This window comes from Podarcis liolepis, assembly GCF_965112155.1.
Source record: "Podarcis liolepis genome assembly, chromosome: 6".
NCBI lineage: Eukaryota > Metazoa > Chordata > Lepidosauria > Squamata > Lacertidae > Podarcis > Podarcis liolepis.
In genome coordinates this window covers 1,233,483-1,245,357 of record NC_139559.1, presented here as the reverse complement: position 1 = coordinate 1,245,357, position 11,875 = coordinate 1,233,483, and the positions used below count along the sequence as shown (strand labels likewise).

The 11,875-nt window shown below is 49.1% G+C and overlaps 1 protein-coding gene and 1 long non-coding RNA gene across 2 annotated transcripts; one reads left to right on the top strand and one right to left on the bottom strand.

Annotated features, from left to right (window-relative positions):
- Positions 1-590: 590 nt before the first annotated feature.
- Positions 591-6,830, top strand: LOC310708871 (uncharacterized protein). The gene is made up of 4 exons (XM_083507785.1): positions 591-667; positions 1,397-1,505; positions 5,297-5,415; positions 6,596-6,830. The coding sequence occupies exons 1-4, from the start codon at positions 622-624 to the stop codon at positions 6,814-6,816; spliced, it is 495 nt and encodes a 164-aa protein (XP_083363911.1). The 5' UTR covers positions 591-621; the 3' UTR covers positions 6,817-6,830.
- A 1,281-nt stretch (positions 6,831-8,111) lies between these two features.
- LOC310708944 lies at positions 8,112-9,144 on the bottom strand. Its single transcript, XR_014527242.1, has 2 exons — positions 8,421-9,144; positions 8,112-8,316 (listed from the first exon to the last, which is right to left on the bottom strand). It is a non-coding gene; the product is annotated as an uncharacterized lncRNA (long non-coding RNA).
- Positions 9,145-11,875: the final 2,731 nt, after the last annotated feature.

Below are 11,875 nucleotides of genomic sequence, written 5' to 3'. Positions count from 1 at the left end.
CTGACAGTAAAAACTGTTTGACAGTGGAACAGACTCCCTCTGTGGTGGACTCTCCTTCGTTGGCAGTTTTTAAGCAGAGGCCGAATGGTCATCTGTCATGGATGCCTAAAGTGAGGTTCTTGCATGGATGACCCTTGCATAGATGACCCTTGGACCACGTCCAACTCTACCATTCCATGGTTCTGTGATTCTATAAGGGCTGCTTACTGGTTCCTGTTGCTGGACCAATGCCTACCAGGCGCAACATCTATGTTTTGTCTCCACAGTTGGAGGCAGCAACGTTTCAGAAACCAGGGGCTGGAAAACACAGCAGGGGAGAGTATTGCTCTTCTGCCCAGATCCTGGTTGGACACTGTGAGAAGAGGACGTTGGACCAGATGGCCATTGGCTAGATCCAGCAGGTGCCTCTTGTGTTATTTTTGATTGGCTGTCATGGGGAAATTATCTGAACCTGGAGCCAGCTGGACCCACACACTCAAATCCGCTTGGCTTCTGTCCCAGCCCAACCCAGGAGAGGCGGGGGAGAGGGGGGAGGGAGGAGGATATATGGCTGCCGATCTGAGCCTTGAGCACCATTCAGAGCTGCCTTCCAGCGTGAGGTCCACCAGGTTCTCCTTCGCAATGGGTCCCTCGCTCATCCTCTGGGCTCTGCTGCCATCCATACTATGTAAGTTTGGGGATTGCTTGGAGGGGCAAGGACTCAGGAAGGCATGGAGTCGGGGGGAGTCAGTTTAGGGTATTTATGCCCTAGCTTCTTCACGGACGGGATTCTAAGTAGACACCCCTGCCCTGAGCTGCTGCTGTGCAGCTGGCTCCAGCTGGTGGACCTCAGGGCTCCGGCGAAAACCAAACTAGCCCCTGCAAATCTCAACCCATCTCTGAGCAAAGGAAGGTGGAGGGTGCTGCAGTTGGTGGTGGAAGGACCTCTGAAGGAAGCTTTTAATGACTGATGTTTTAATGTATTATTAATCTCCTGCTGGAAGGCACCCAGAGTGGCTGAGGAAACCCAGCCAGATGGGCAGGGTATAAGTAATAAATGATTATTATTATGTTTGTGATTATGATTATGATTTGATGCTGATGGTAGTGAAGACATCAGCACCAAGCAGTTGGGCACCATCATGAGGGTGCTGGGCTAGGTGCCCGTCAAAGAGGAGCTGGATGCCATCATAGAGGTGTGGAGCATCATAGAGGTATGGGCATGGCCAGGATTTCGGGGGGGCAGGACTTTTGTTAGGGGGGCAGAACCGAGCTACCTGCGGCTTGTTTGGTCAGTTTCTGAGTATTTTTATTTATTTACTTGATTTGTGGCTACGCCTCGGTGGAGGAGGAAGGGAGGCGTGGGCAGGGGGGTGGAGAGCACGACCCTCACCCTGGACTGGATTCCTCCTTGCAGGCAATGGAGCCAACGGCTTTGCAGGACGCTTGCAGCAGGGGATACGGCGGCAGATTCGACAAGCCAATGAGGAGGCGAAGGTGGAGGAAGCTGGCTCTGTAAAGGACAGGTGAGGCTAGGACACGTCCACCACATATGGAGGAAATTCCCCTCCTTCTCCTTACACTTCCAACAATTTTTATCTTGTGGGGCTGGACTATCTTTTGAAGGAAACCACCACCACCCCACCGACTCCCTTCTCCACAGCACCGGACGAGCCCCGTGGCTGCTTACCTGTGCCTTGCGAGCGGCAGGGGCGGGTGGTGGTGGTGGTGGAGGGACGATGAGTGGCGCGAAAGGGCTGGGTCCGGAGAAGGGCTGCGTAAAATGGCACTCAGCCATCCGCAGCTCAACAAAGCCCAGCCCCCTTCCTCCTCTAGGCAGGGCAGGGAAAAGCCAGGAGGAGGGAGGGAGGAGCCGCCGCCGTGGGGAAATGACGAAGCCCGAATGATCAGAATCCCCATGCCGATCTCCACAGCGATTTCTGGACCGTCCGCGGGCTGGATCCAGAAGGCAGTTGGGCCAGATCCGGCCCCCGAGCCTTAGCTTGCCGACCCACGTTCTATGCCGATAGCCTTGACAGGACCCTCTTTGCAAGCTTCTTAGGACAGCTGGGCTCTCTCTGGGGCTCTCAAGGAGCATGCATTAGACCTAGAGAGTTCACAAACCAGAAAGCGGGGATAAAAAAGTTCCTTCCAGTAGCACCTTAAAGACCAACTAAGTTAGTTCTAGGTATGAGCTTTCGTGTGCATGCACACTTCTTCAGATACACTGAAACAGAAGTTGCCAGATCCTTCTATATAGTGAGAAGGTGGGGAGGGGTATTACTCAGAAGGGTGGTGGGAATGGGTGATTGGCAGATAGCTGAGATGAGCCTGTTGACGACTCTTAACGACTGCAATAGGTCTTACAGGAAAAGGCAAGGGGTGAGAAGGTGAGAAATGGCTTAGTCATGTATAATGAGATAAGAATCCAATGTCTCTGTTCAGACCAGGTCTCTCCATGGTTTTAAGTTTGGTAATGAGTTGCAATTCAGCAGCTTCTCTTTCCAGTCTATTTCTGAAATTCCTTTGTAGTAAAACAGCTACTTTGAGATCTTGCATAAAATGTCCTGGGAGATTGAAGTGTTCTCCTACTGGTTTCTCTGTTTTGTGATTCTGTTTTGTGAAAGCGGGGGTCATCTTTTGCAGTCCCTTCCTGCAATGATACAAAGCAGAACTTTGGCTTCCCCCGCCCCCCAAGCATCCAGGCTGGGGCACCTTAGAGGAGAGGTTGGCAAGGTTTGCCTCGCCTGGGTTGTTCACTCCAGCGGAGATCTCTCCGTGGGCCAGATTGTCAGCGAGTGGGAGCGCGCGCATGCATGATTTCCGGTGTCTGCGCATGCATAGGCACAATTTTCGGCGCCACAGCAGCGAGTCCCCACGCCGTGCTGCGCTGGTTTATTGCAGTGTGCGGGGACTCGCCGAACAAGCAGCTCAGTTTGGGGGCGGCTCGGGGGCCGGTTAAACGACCCCCGTGGACCACAGGTTGCTGACCCCTTCCTTAGATCAGAGATTCCCCCTCCCATCCGCTCCCCACACATCAGCCCATCTCAGAGGCGGCACTCCTACCCAGAGCCCCAAACAGAGGATGATCTGTTCTTGCCCCACAAGCCGCCTCTCCTGCACTTACCTGGTTCCTCTCCATCCCCTCTCTCACCTGGGTTTCTGTTGCTGCTGCTGCTGGAGGTTTCCTTTGGAGCAGCGTTTGTCTCCATGTCTGCGCTTTATTCTTTACCTTTCAGACTGTTGCCTGAGGGGCAGACCAGAAACACTTCCAATAAGCAAACAGGCAGTTATGGGGAGGAACTGTCCCAGGAGGAACAGTGCAAGGGGGAGGGTTGAAAATCCCCAAGCTTGAATGTGGAGGTCAGAAAACGCACAGCGCGCCTTGTTGGGGGAGCCAGGGCCTTGTCACAGAAACCACGTCCCCACAGCCAGAGCTTTCTCTGAGACGGTGCAGGCAGGTGCGCCTTACCACCACCTCGCTTGCCTGACCCCCGATCCCTCTCCCACCCCCCATCCCCACACCTTTGCCGCTTCCTCCGCTGCCGGGCTGAAGGCACTGCCTTGGCTGCCTGTCACCGGGCAACTTCCAGGAAGGCGCTTTGTTGTTGTTGCTGAGTCGTTTAGTCATGTCCGACTCTTCGTGACCCCCTGGACCAGAGCACTCCTGTCTTCCACTGCCTTCCACTCCCTTCTCCTTGTGCCCTCCATCTTTCCCAACACCAGGGTCTTTTCCAGGGAGTCTTCTCTTCTCCGGAGGTGGCCAAAGTCTTGGAGCCTCAACTTCAGGATCTCTCCTTCCAGTGAACACTCAGGGCTGATTTCCTTCAGAATGGAGAGGTTTGGGCTTCTTGCAGCCCATGGGACTCTCAAGAGTCTCCTCCATCACCAGAATTCAAAAGCATCCATTCTTTGGCAATCAGCCTTCTTGATGGTCCAGCTCTCACTTGGCGATGGTCAAAGGGTCGTGTCAAAGCACCTCCACGAGGCTGTACCTGCAGCCGTGGGAAGTGGCAGCAGTGGGGGCAGTGGCAAAGTGGGAGGGGTGGGAGGGACGGAGAGGGTGGGAAGGCAGGCAAGCAGCTGGGGTGGACATGGTGCCTACGGGCACCTAATTTTTCTTGGGAAAACCCACAGCTGCTCCCAGTGGGGTGACCTGGCTCTGATCAGGCGACAGTGATGGGTTTAAGTTGGGAGGAGCTGAGTGCTGCCCACCTCAACACTTTCCTCCCCCAACTCCGATACAGGGCACAGTATGAATACCGTGATCTGGCTGAAGGTATTTCAGAGATCTTACGAGGATTTTTTTAAAAAAAATTAATTTTTATTCAAATTTCCAATAACCAATCCATTTACAGTTAAACATCCAATTTAACTTATACATTCTTTTAGACTTCCATCAGCCTATCTGACAATTTTCATATTTATCACAACTTCTCACATTTCATACATTTATGTTGCACTTAGACAATCCCTATTCTTGAAATCCAACAAGCGTTATTTCCTGATCACACACAGTTTTCATATACTCTGTAAATTTGTTCCAGTCCTCGGTGAATCTCTGATCACGTTGGTTTCTAATTTTTCCAGTTAATTTGTCCATTTCTGCATATTCCATCAGTTTCGTTCTCCATTCTTCCCTCGTTGGCATTTCTTCCTGTTTCCACTTTTGGGCCAACAAAATTCTGGCTGCTGTTACTGCATATCTAAATAACTTCACATCTTTCTTTTCAACATCCTTCCCTACTATACCAAGTAACAATGCTTTACAAAAGTATATCTCAACATTTTTTTCATCTCATTATAAATCATTTCCCAAAAGCATTTCACTTTCTTACATTCCCACCACATATGATAAAATGTTCCTTCTTTCTCTTGACATTTCCAACATTTATTACTAACTTTAAACATCTTTCCAAGTTTCACAGGAGTTATATACCATCTATATATCATTTTCATCACATTTTCCTTTATCGTATTACATGCGGTGAATTTCATTCCCTCTTTCCATAGTTTTATCCACTCCTCTAATTGTATATTATAACCAAGATCTTTGGCCCATTGAATCATAACCGTTTTTACTTCTTCATCTTTTGTGTGCCATTCAAGTAATAATTTATACATTTTTGACAATATTTTTACATCACTATTCAAGATTTCTTGATGAAACCTTGATTTTTTTCCCTAAAAAACCTTTTTCTTGCATCTTTTTTTTAAACATTGCATTCAATTGAAAATATTGCAACCAATCATTCACCTTTCCTTTAACCTCTTCATATGGTTTCAAGTTCCACTTATCTCCTTCTTTAATTATCAGATTTTCATATATGATCTTACGAGGATTAAATCTCATCCCACTCCGAAACAGGAATGATGACCTGAGCTTCTGGACTGGGAATAACCCAGAGCTCTTACAAGTACTTGCAAGTCCTGACGGTGAGTGGCTCAGCCCTGCCTCGCCAATTTGGGAGCCGGAGGGGGGGGCGCGAAGGCAGCTCTGTGTCCGTCCCACCACCAGCCCCTCAAAGCCCAGCGGGCTCCCTGCGCACTGAACGGGGAGCCCGAGACTTGTCGCCTCCTCACTCTCATTTGGCCCCTGAGCACAGTGTTGCCTCCCAGCCCTGCTCCCGGGAAACTTGAACCCTGTTAAACTATGGAACTCACTCCAGCAAGAGGCAGAGGTGGCCACCAAGCAAGACAGCTTGAACATGATAAAATCAGGGAGGAAAAGAAGGCGATCAACAGCAGGCAGCTGCAATGGCTGTTCTCCGCCTGTTCTAATGGAGGCAGCCCTGCTTCTCAGTACCACTTGCTATGAACCAAAGGAGGTGGGGAGAGTTGTTTTCATGCTCGGATCAGGGCCTTGCAGGTTTCCCTTTAGAGCAGCTGGTTGGCCACCGTGGGAGCAAGAAGTTGGAGCAGAGAGGTTGATAGCTTCATCATAGCTGTCCGCTTTTCCCTTTTCTTGCGAGGAATCCTATTCGGAGTAAGGGAGTTTCCCTTAAAAAGGGGGGAACGTTGACAGCTATGAGCTTGATCCAGCAGGCTCTCCTTATGCTCAACATCCTAGGAATCCCAGCTTCCCTCTCACAGGCATGCATGCATAATTTTATTTGTATGACACCTTTCCAAAGTTCAAACTGTGTGAGCCAGTGTGGTGTAGTGGTTAAGAGCGGTAGTCTCGTGATCTGGGGAACCGGGTTCGCGTCTCCGCTCCTCCACCTGCAGCTGCTGGGTGACCTTGGGCCAGTCACACTTCTGTGAAGTCTCTCAGCCCCACTCACCTCACAGAGTGTTTGTTGTGGGGGAGGAAGGGAAAGGAGAATGTGAGCCGCTTTGAGACTCCTTCGGGTAGTGATAAGGTGGGATATCAAATCCAAACTCTTCTTCTTCTTCTTCTTCTTCAAACTATCCTCAAGGCAGCTTACAACTTGGAAGAAACAACATGGCAGCAACATAACAAAATTAGCCACAAACAATCAATGAAACATCCAAAAATGCACACCCAAAGGGAACAATTCCCACAATTCCGCAGGGGAGAAGGAGCGGGAGGCCAAGACTAGTTACGAGGCTGGAGAGGAAAACCCTAACTCTTGGTCTGATGTCTTGCCTGTAGAGTCCTTGCAGCCGGAAAAACGCCAGGTTGATGATGACTCCTTCGATGATGACGCCGATGAAGAATTATCTCTGGAAGAGTTGCTGCGGGGCTTTGCTAGGAAACAAACCCACGATCTCCCGCCGCCAAACTTTCCCTTTCTTCTCGGCGCCTCGTCTCGCCAGGTTGAGGATGACTCCTTCAATGGGGACTCCTCTAAGGAATCCTGTTCGGAAGAGTAGCTTCGGGCGGCCATTGCCAGCAACCCAACCCGCTGTCTCCTGCCTCTGCTCCCGCTGTCAACCTTTGCCTCGCCTCTCCGCGCCTCGCCTCGCCTCAACGGCTCCAAATCTGTGAAGTTTTATTTTCTTTTAAAAGTAAATAAAAGGCACAAATTGCAGAAAAATAAAAGCAGCAAAACGCATAATGGAAGCCCAGTTTCGTGATTTGCTGGGAGTTTTGCGTATCTGAATTTGGTACGTAAGAAAGGAAATCTCTCCAAACAGCATAGAAATGAGTTGGGAAATGATATCTCTCCTAGAGAGCTGAGAGACCTTGCGCTGCCAAACCCAGTTCTGGAAAAGTGGGCCCTGCAGGGTTCAAGGTGCCTCATCTTGCCCACAGCCCAGATCACTGCAAAGCGGGGCAGAAGGGAAACTCACTCCTCCAGAGCCCCGAGGGGCCAAGGGCTCCGCCCTCCGCTCTGCTGGGCTTTGCTCAGTGAATCAGGGCCTTTGTCAAGAGTGATGGTGACACAGAAGCCACAGACACCTCCCTAGTCCTCCTTGGCCCCAAAGGTGCTCCTTAGGAGGAAAGGGAGGAGCTGGAAAGGGGATTCCCCAGAGCCACCTCAGAGCAAGCAGGCGGAGGCTTCTTCCCAAAGTCAACAGCGGAGGGATTAAGATGCTGTTGGTCCTGAGCTCAAGGGGGAGGGGTCCCCAGTTGCATATTCCTGCATTGCAAGGGGGGTTGGACTTGATGACCCCCAGGGTCCCTTCCAACTCTACACTTCTGTTATTCTATGACCCTCTTTCGCCTCCGTTATGCCGCTAGGCAGGAGCTCTGGCCGTGAGGAAAGAAGGCAGCAGGGAAGGCAGCCCCCACAGGCCTCTGTCGCTGGACCCTGGGACTTTGCCCAGGCCAGGCCACGGTGGCTGCGTCCTCCTTCAACGGGCAGAGGTTGTAGGGCTCGTGTCCCACAAGGGATGGAGGAGCAATGGAGGAATCTAGAGGGGCCTTTGAAACACCTCCCCCTTGCAGCTTCTCTCCCACATAAGCCCACTTCTGGTCTTTAGGAGGGGGGCAAGGTTGGGGGTCAAGGCATGGGGCGCTGTACAAACATATGCTTAAGAGAGGCATTGTCCTTGCCACATCTCCAACGCTCAGCTCGGAGAAAGCCACATAGCTGTAATAAACGAAACATCTGCCCTTATTCCTTTCTGGGGGACACAAGAGCCCTTATGGAGTCCTTTGTGGGTTCTCCATCGGTCGGAGGTAAAACAGAGGCCAACCAGAGAATATGGAGAAGCAAAGCAGCTCGTAAGCCTGATCTTGATTGAACTGTTGCAACAGGGTGCTCCCCTCACACGCAGGAAAGGAGGAGGACCCAGAACCAAGGTGTATCCGCCCTTATATAGACATTTTAAATTGCCCACTTTGGAGTCCAAGACCACCCCCAGAAACATCATACCTACATCACAGAAGGGGTGTAGCTCAAGACCACCACCCCAGATACATCATACCTACATCACAGAAGGGGTGTAGCTCAAGACCACCACCCCAGAAACATCATACCTACATCACAGAAGGGGTGTAGCTTAAGACCACCACCCCAGATACATCATACCTACATCACAAAAAGGGTGGTCTACAACAGAAATCTGAGTGCGTTGTTTACCTCCTGTCTGGCAGGTTACCTGTTAATGGTCACTTGATTGGATACCCTGGGGAGCCTGGCCAGTCGTTTGTAATGACAAATACTTAGTTCCTCAGCCAGTCTGGGCTTGGGCCAGGCAAAAGCTATGGTCAGGCAAAGAATATTAGACACCGAGAGACAACAGGACTGCGCAAGGTGCCCCGACTATAAAATTGGAGAAATTGAGAGAGATATAGCTGCACCCGCAGCATATCTCTTCTTTCTTGCATCTAGAAATGCAAGAAGGGCCTTTACACTCGCCAGAAGCTCGGCTCTTCCCTTGCCGGTCCTGGATGGAGCCTTTAGAAAAGTCCAGTATGCTTAGAGACTTTGACCTGTCCATTGGGAGAGATAGGAAGCCCAGAACACTTGTTCTTTAGATGTCCCTTTTATGAAGAGGCATTTTGGACTTCTGCCTGTCCAGTGCGCTTCCCTGTGCCAAAAAACACTGCTTTCTCTCAGTGCAATCCTCTGGGGGGAAACTTCACCTGAGGCAGAAATAGCAGAGATGCTGCGGCGTTGCTGTCGTGTGGGAGGAAAGGGAGTGAAATAGTCCAGAGGCAGAGTCTTCTATTCTAGAAGCTTTATTTACAAGCAGAAAATTACACCGTCCGAACTTTCAGACATCTTTCTCCTAGCTCAAACACACTCCGACTCCTTGCTCAAACAGGCTCCGACTGAAAACGAAAGCAGACTCGCAGAAGAAAGGAACTGTGACGTGACATCCTGACTTCCCGTCCCTCCCTCAGACACGAAGCACCAGAAGGTGAACTCTTTAACCACCAAACTCTACAAGGCACGTAGTAAGATCATTGATCCCCTACTGGTGAGGCTCCCCGACCTCCCGCAAAAGCAAAAATTTGACCTTTTGCTGTTAGGCAAAGATCAGAAGATGACCTGGATGGTCGCCAGATTCTGTGTACAAATCTGTAGGCGCAGACCATCGCCCAACTCAAAGTAGTCCGGCATGAAAATCCCCAAACGCGGGTCTATGGGTGACTCTGAGACAACTCCCTGGGATAGTTTATTGTTGTACATTGTTTCTAAATTTATTGTTGTACATTGTTTTAATTGTCTGTATTTGCACATCAGTTTCTAATGTTGTGAGTGTCCTCTGTTTCAGAGGCTTCTACTCTGCAGCCTTATAGTTGTTTTCACAGCGAGTCTTTTAGTTCTTATGCTCTTACAGTTGTTTTTAGTTCTTATCTGTTTTAATTATCAGTTTTTATCCATCCATTATCCATGTTTAATCTTGTATTTTATTCTGATGTTTTATCCTATGCTTGTTTCTTTGTCCTTATTTGCTCTAACAATTATCAGTTTAAAAAAATATCCTGTAGTAGATAGGTAGCCGTGTTGGTCTGCCATAGTCAAAATAAAAAAATTCCTTCCAGTAGCACCTTAAAGACCAACTAAGTTAGTTCTTGCTATGAGCTTTCGTGTGCATGCACACTTCTTCAGATACAGTGTGCATGCACACGAAAGCTCATACCAAGAACTAACTTAGTTGGTCTTTAAGGTGCTACTGGAAGGAATTTTTTTTAAAAAAATCCTAACTGCTATTTTATTTATATTTTTGGGTTTTTTCTCCACGTCTGTGACCGTAATAAAGTTCATTCATTCATGGATTTCTGAAAAATAAGTCATGTCAGACTAACTTGATCTCGTTTTTTGACAGAATTACAAGCCTGGTAGATGAAGGGAACGCAGTGGATGTAGCCTACCTTGATTTCAGCAAGGCATTTGACAAGGTGCCCCATGATATTCTTGTAAAGAAACTGGTAAAATGCGGTCTTGACTATGCTACCACTCTGTGGATTTGTAACTGGCTGACTGACCGAACCCAAAGGGTGCTCATCAATGGTTCCTCTTCATCCTGGAGAAGAGTGACTAGTGGGGTGCCACAGGGTTCTGTCTTGGGCCCGGTCTTATTCAACATCTTTATCAACGACTTGGATGATGGACTCAAGGGCATCCTGATCAAATTTGCAGATGACACCAAACTGGGAGGGGTGGCTAACACCCCAGAGGACAGGATCACACTTCAAAACGACCTTGACAGATTAGAGAACTGGGCAAAAACAAACAAGATGAACTTTAACAGGGAGAAATGTAAAGTATTGCACTTGGGCAAAAAAAATGAGAGGCACAAATACAAGATGGGGGACACCTGGCTTGAGAGCAGTACATGTGAAAAGGATCTAGGAGTCTTGGTTGACCACAAACTTGACATGAGCCAACAGTGTGACGCGGCAGCTAAAAAAGCCAATGCAATTCTAGGCTGCATCAATAGGAGTATAGCATCTAGATCAAGGGAAGTAATAGTGCCACTGTATTCTGCTCTGGTCAGACCTCACCTGGAGTACTGTGTCCAGTTCTGGGCACCACTATTCAAGAAGGACACTGACAAACTGGAATGTGTCCAGAGGAGGGCAACCAAAATGGTCAAAGGCCTGGAAACGATGCCTTATGAGGAACGGTTAAGAGAGCTGGGCATGTTTAGCCTGGAGAAGAGGAGGTTAAGGGGTGATATGATAGCCATGTTCAAATATATAAAAGGATGTCACATATAGGAGGGAGAATGGTTGTTTTCTGCTGCTCCAGAGAAGCGGACACGGAGCAATGGATCCAAACTACAAGAAAGAAGATTCCACCTAAACATTAGGAAGAACTTCCTGACAGTAAGAGCTGTTCGACAGTGGAATTTGCTGCCAAGGAGTGTGGTGGAGTCTCCTACTTTGGAGGTCTTTAAGCAGAGGCTTGACAACCATATGTCAGGAGTGCTCTGATGGTGTTTCCTGCTTGGCAGGGGGTTGGGCTCGATGGCCCTTGTGGTCTCTTCCAACTCTATGATTCTATGATTCTATGATTCTATGATTCATTCATTCATTCAGCATATACCGGTATTTTGTAGAATCGTAGAACTGCAGAGTTGGAAGGGGCCACGAGGGTCATGGAGTCTAACCCCTTGCAGCCCAGGAATATTTTGCCCAACATGGGTCACATGCTCTACCGACTGAGCTATCCCCATCTCTCTGCTGATATGTCATGAGGTTGAAAAGAAAAGAAAGTATCGCCCAGCTAAATCATCAGAAGGCGAGCTGTTGTGCTGATCATAGTGGAAATTTGCTTAGCTATTCCCCCAAATGGACTTTCAAGATGAGACATGAATCCGAATCTCCTAAGGCAAAGTTCACTGAAAACCCTGCCCCCAAGCAGTGGGAGAGTCTTCTAAACTTGATAGGGGCTGAAAGACGTTAGAAGTTGTTAGGGTTAAAATCTGGGTGCGGGGTTACTCTGCCACCCAGCTCATCGGACTAAGTCCGTGGGTCCCTGCGGAAGAAAATGAGCTCAGCCGGACGCAGGAGCAAACTGCAGAAGATCCA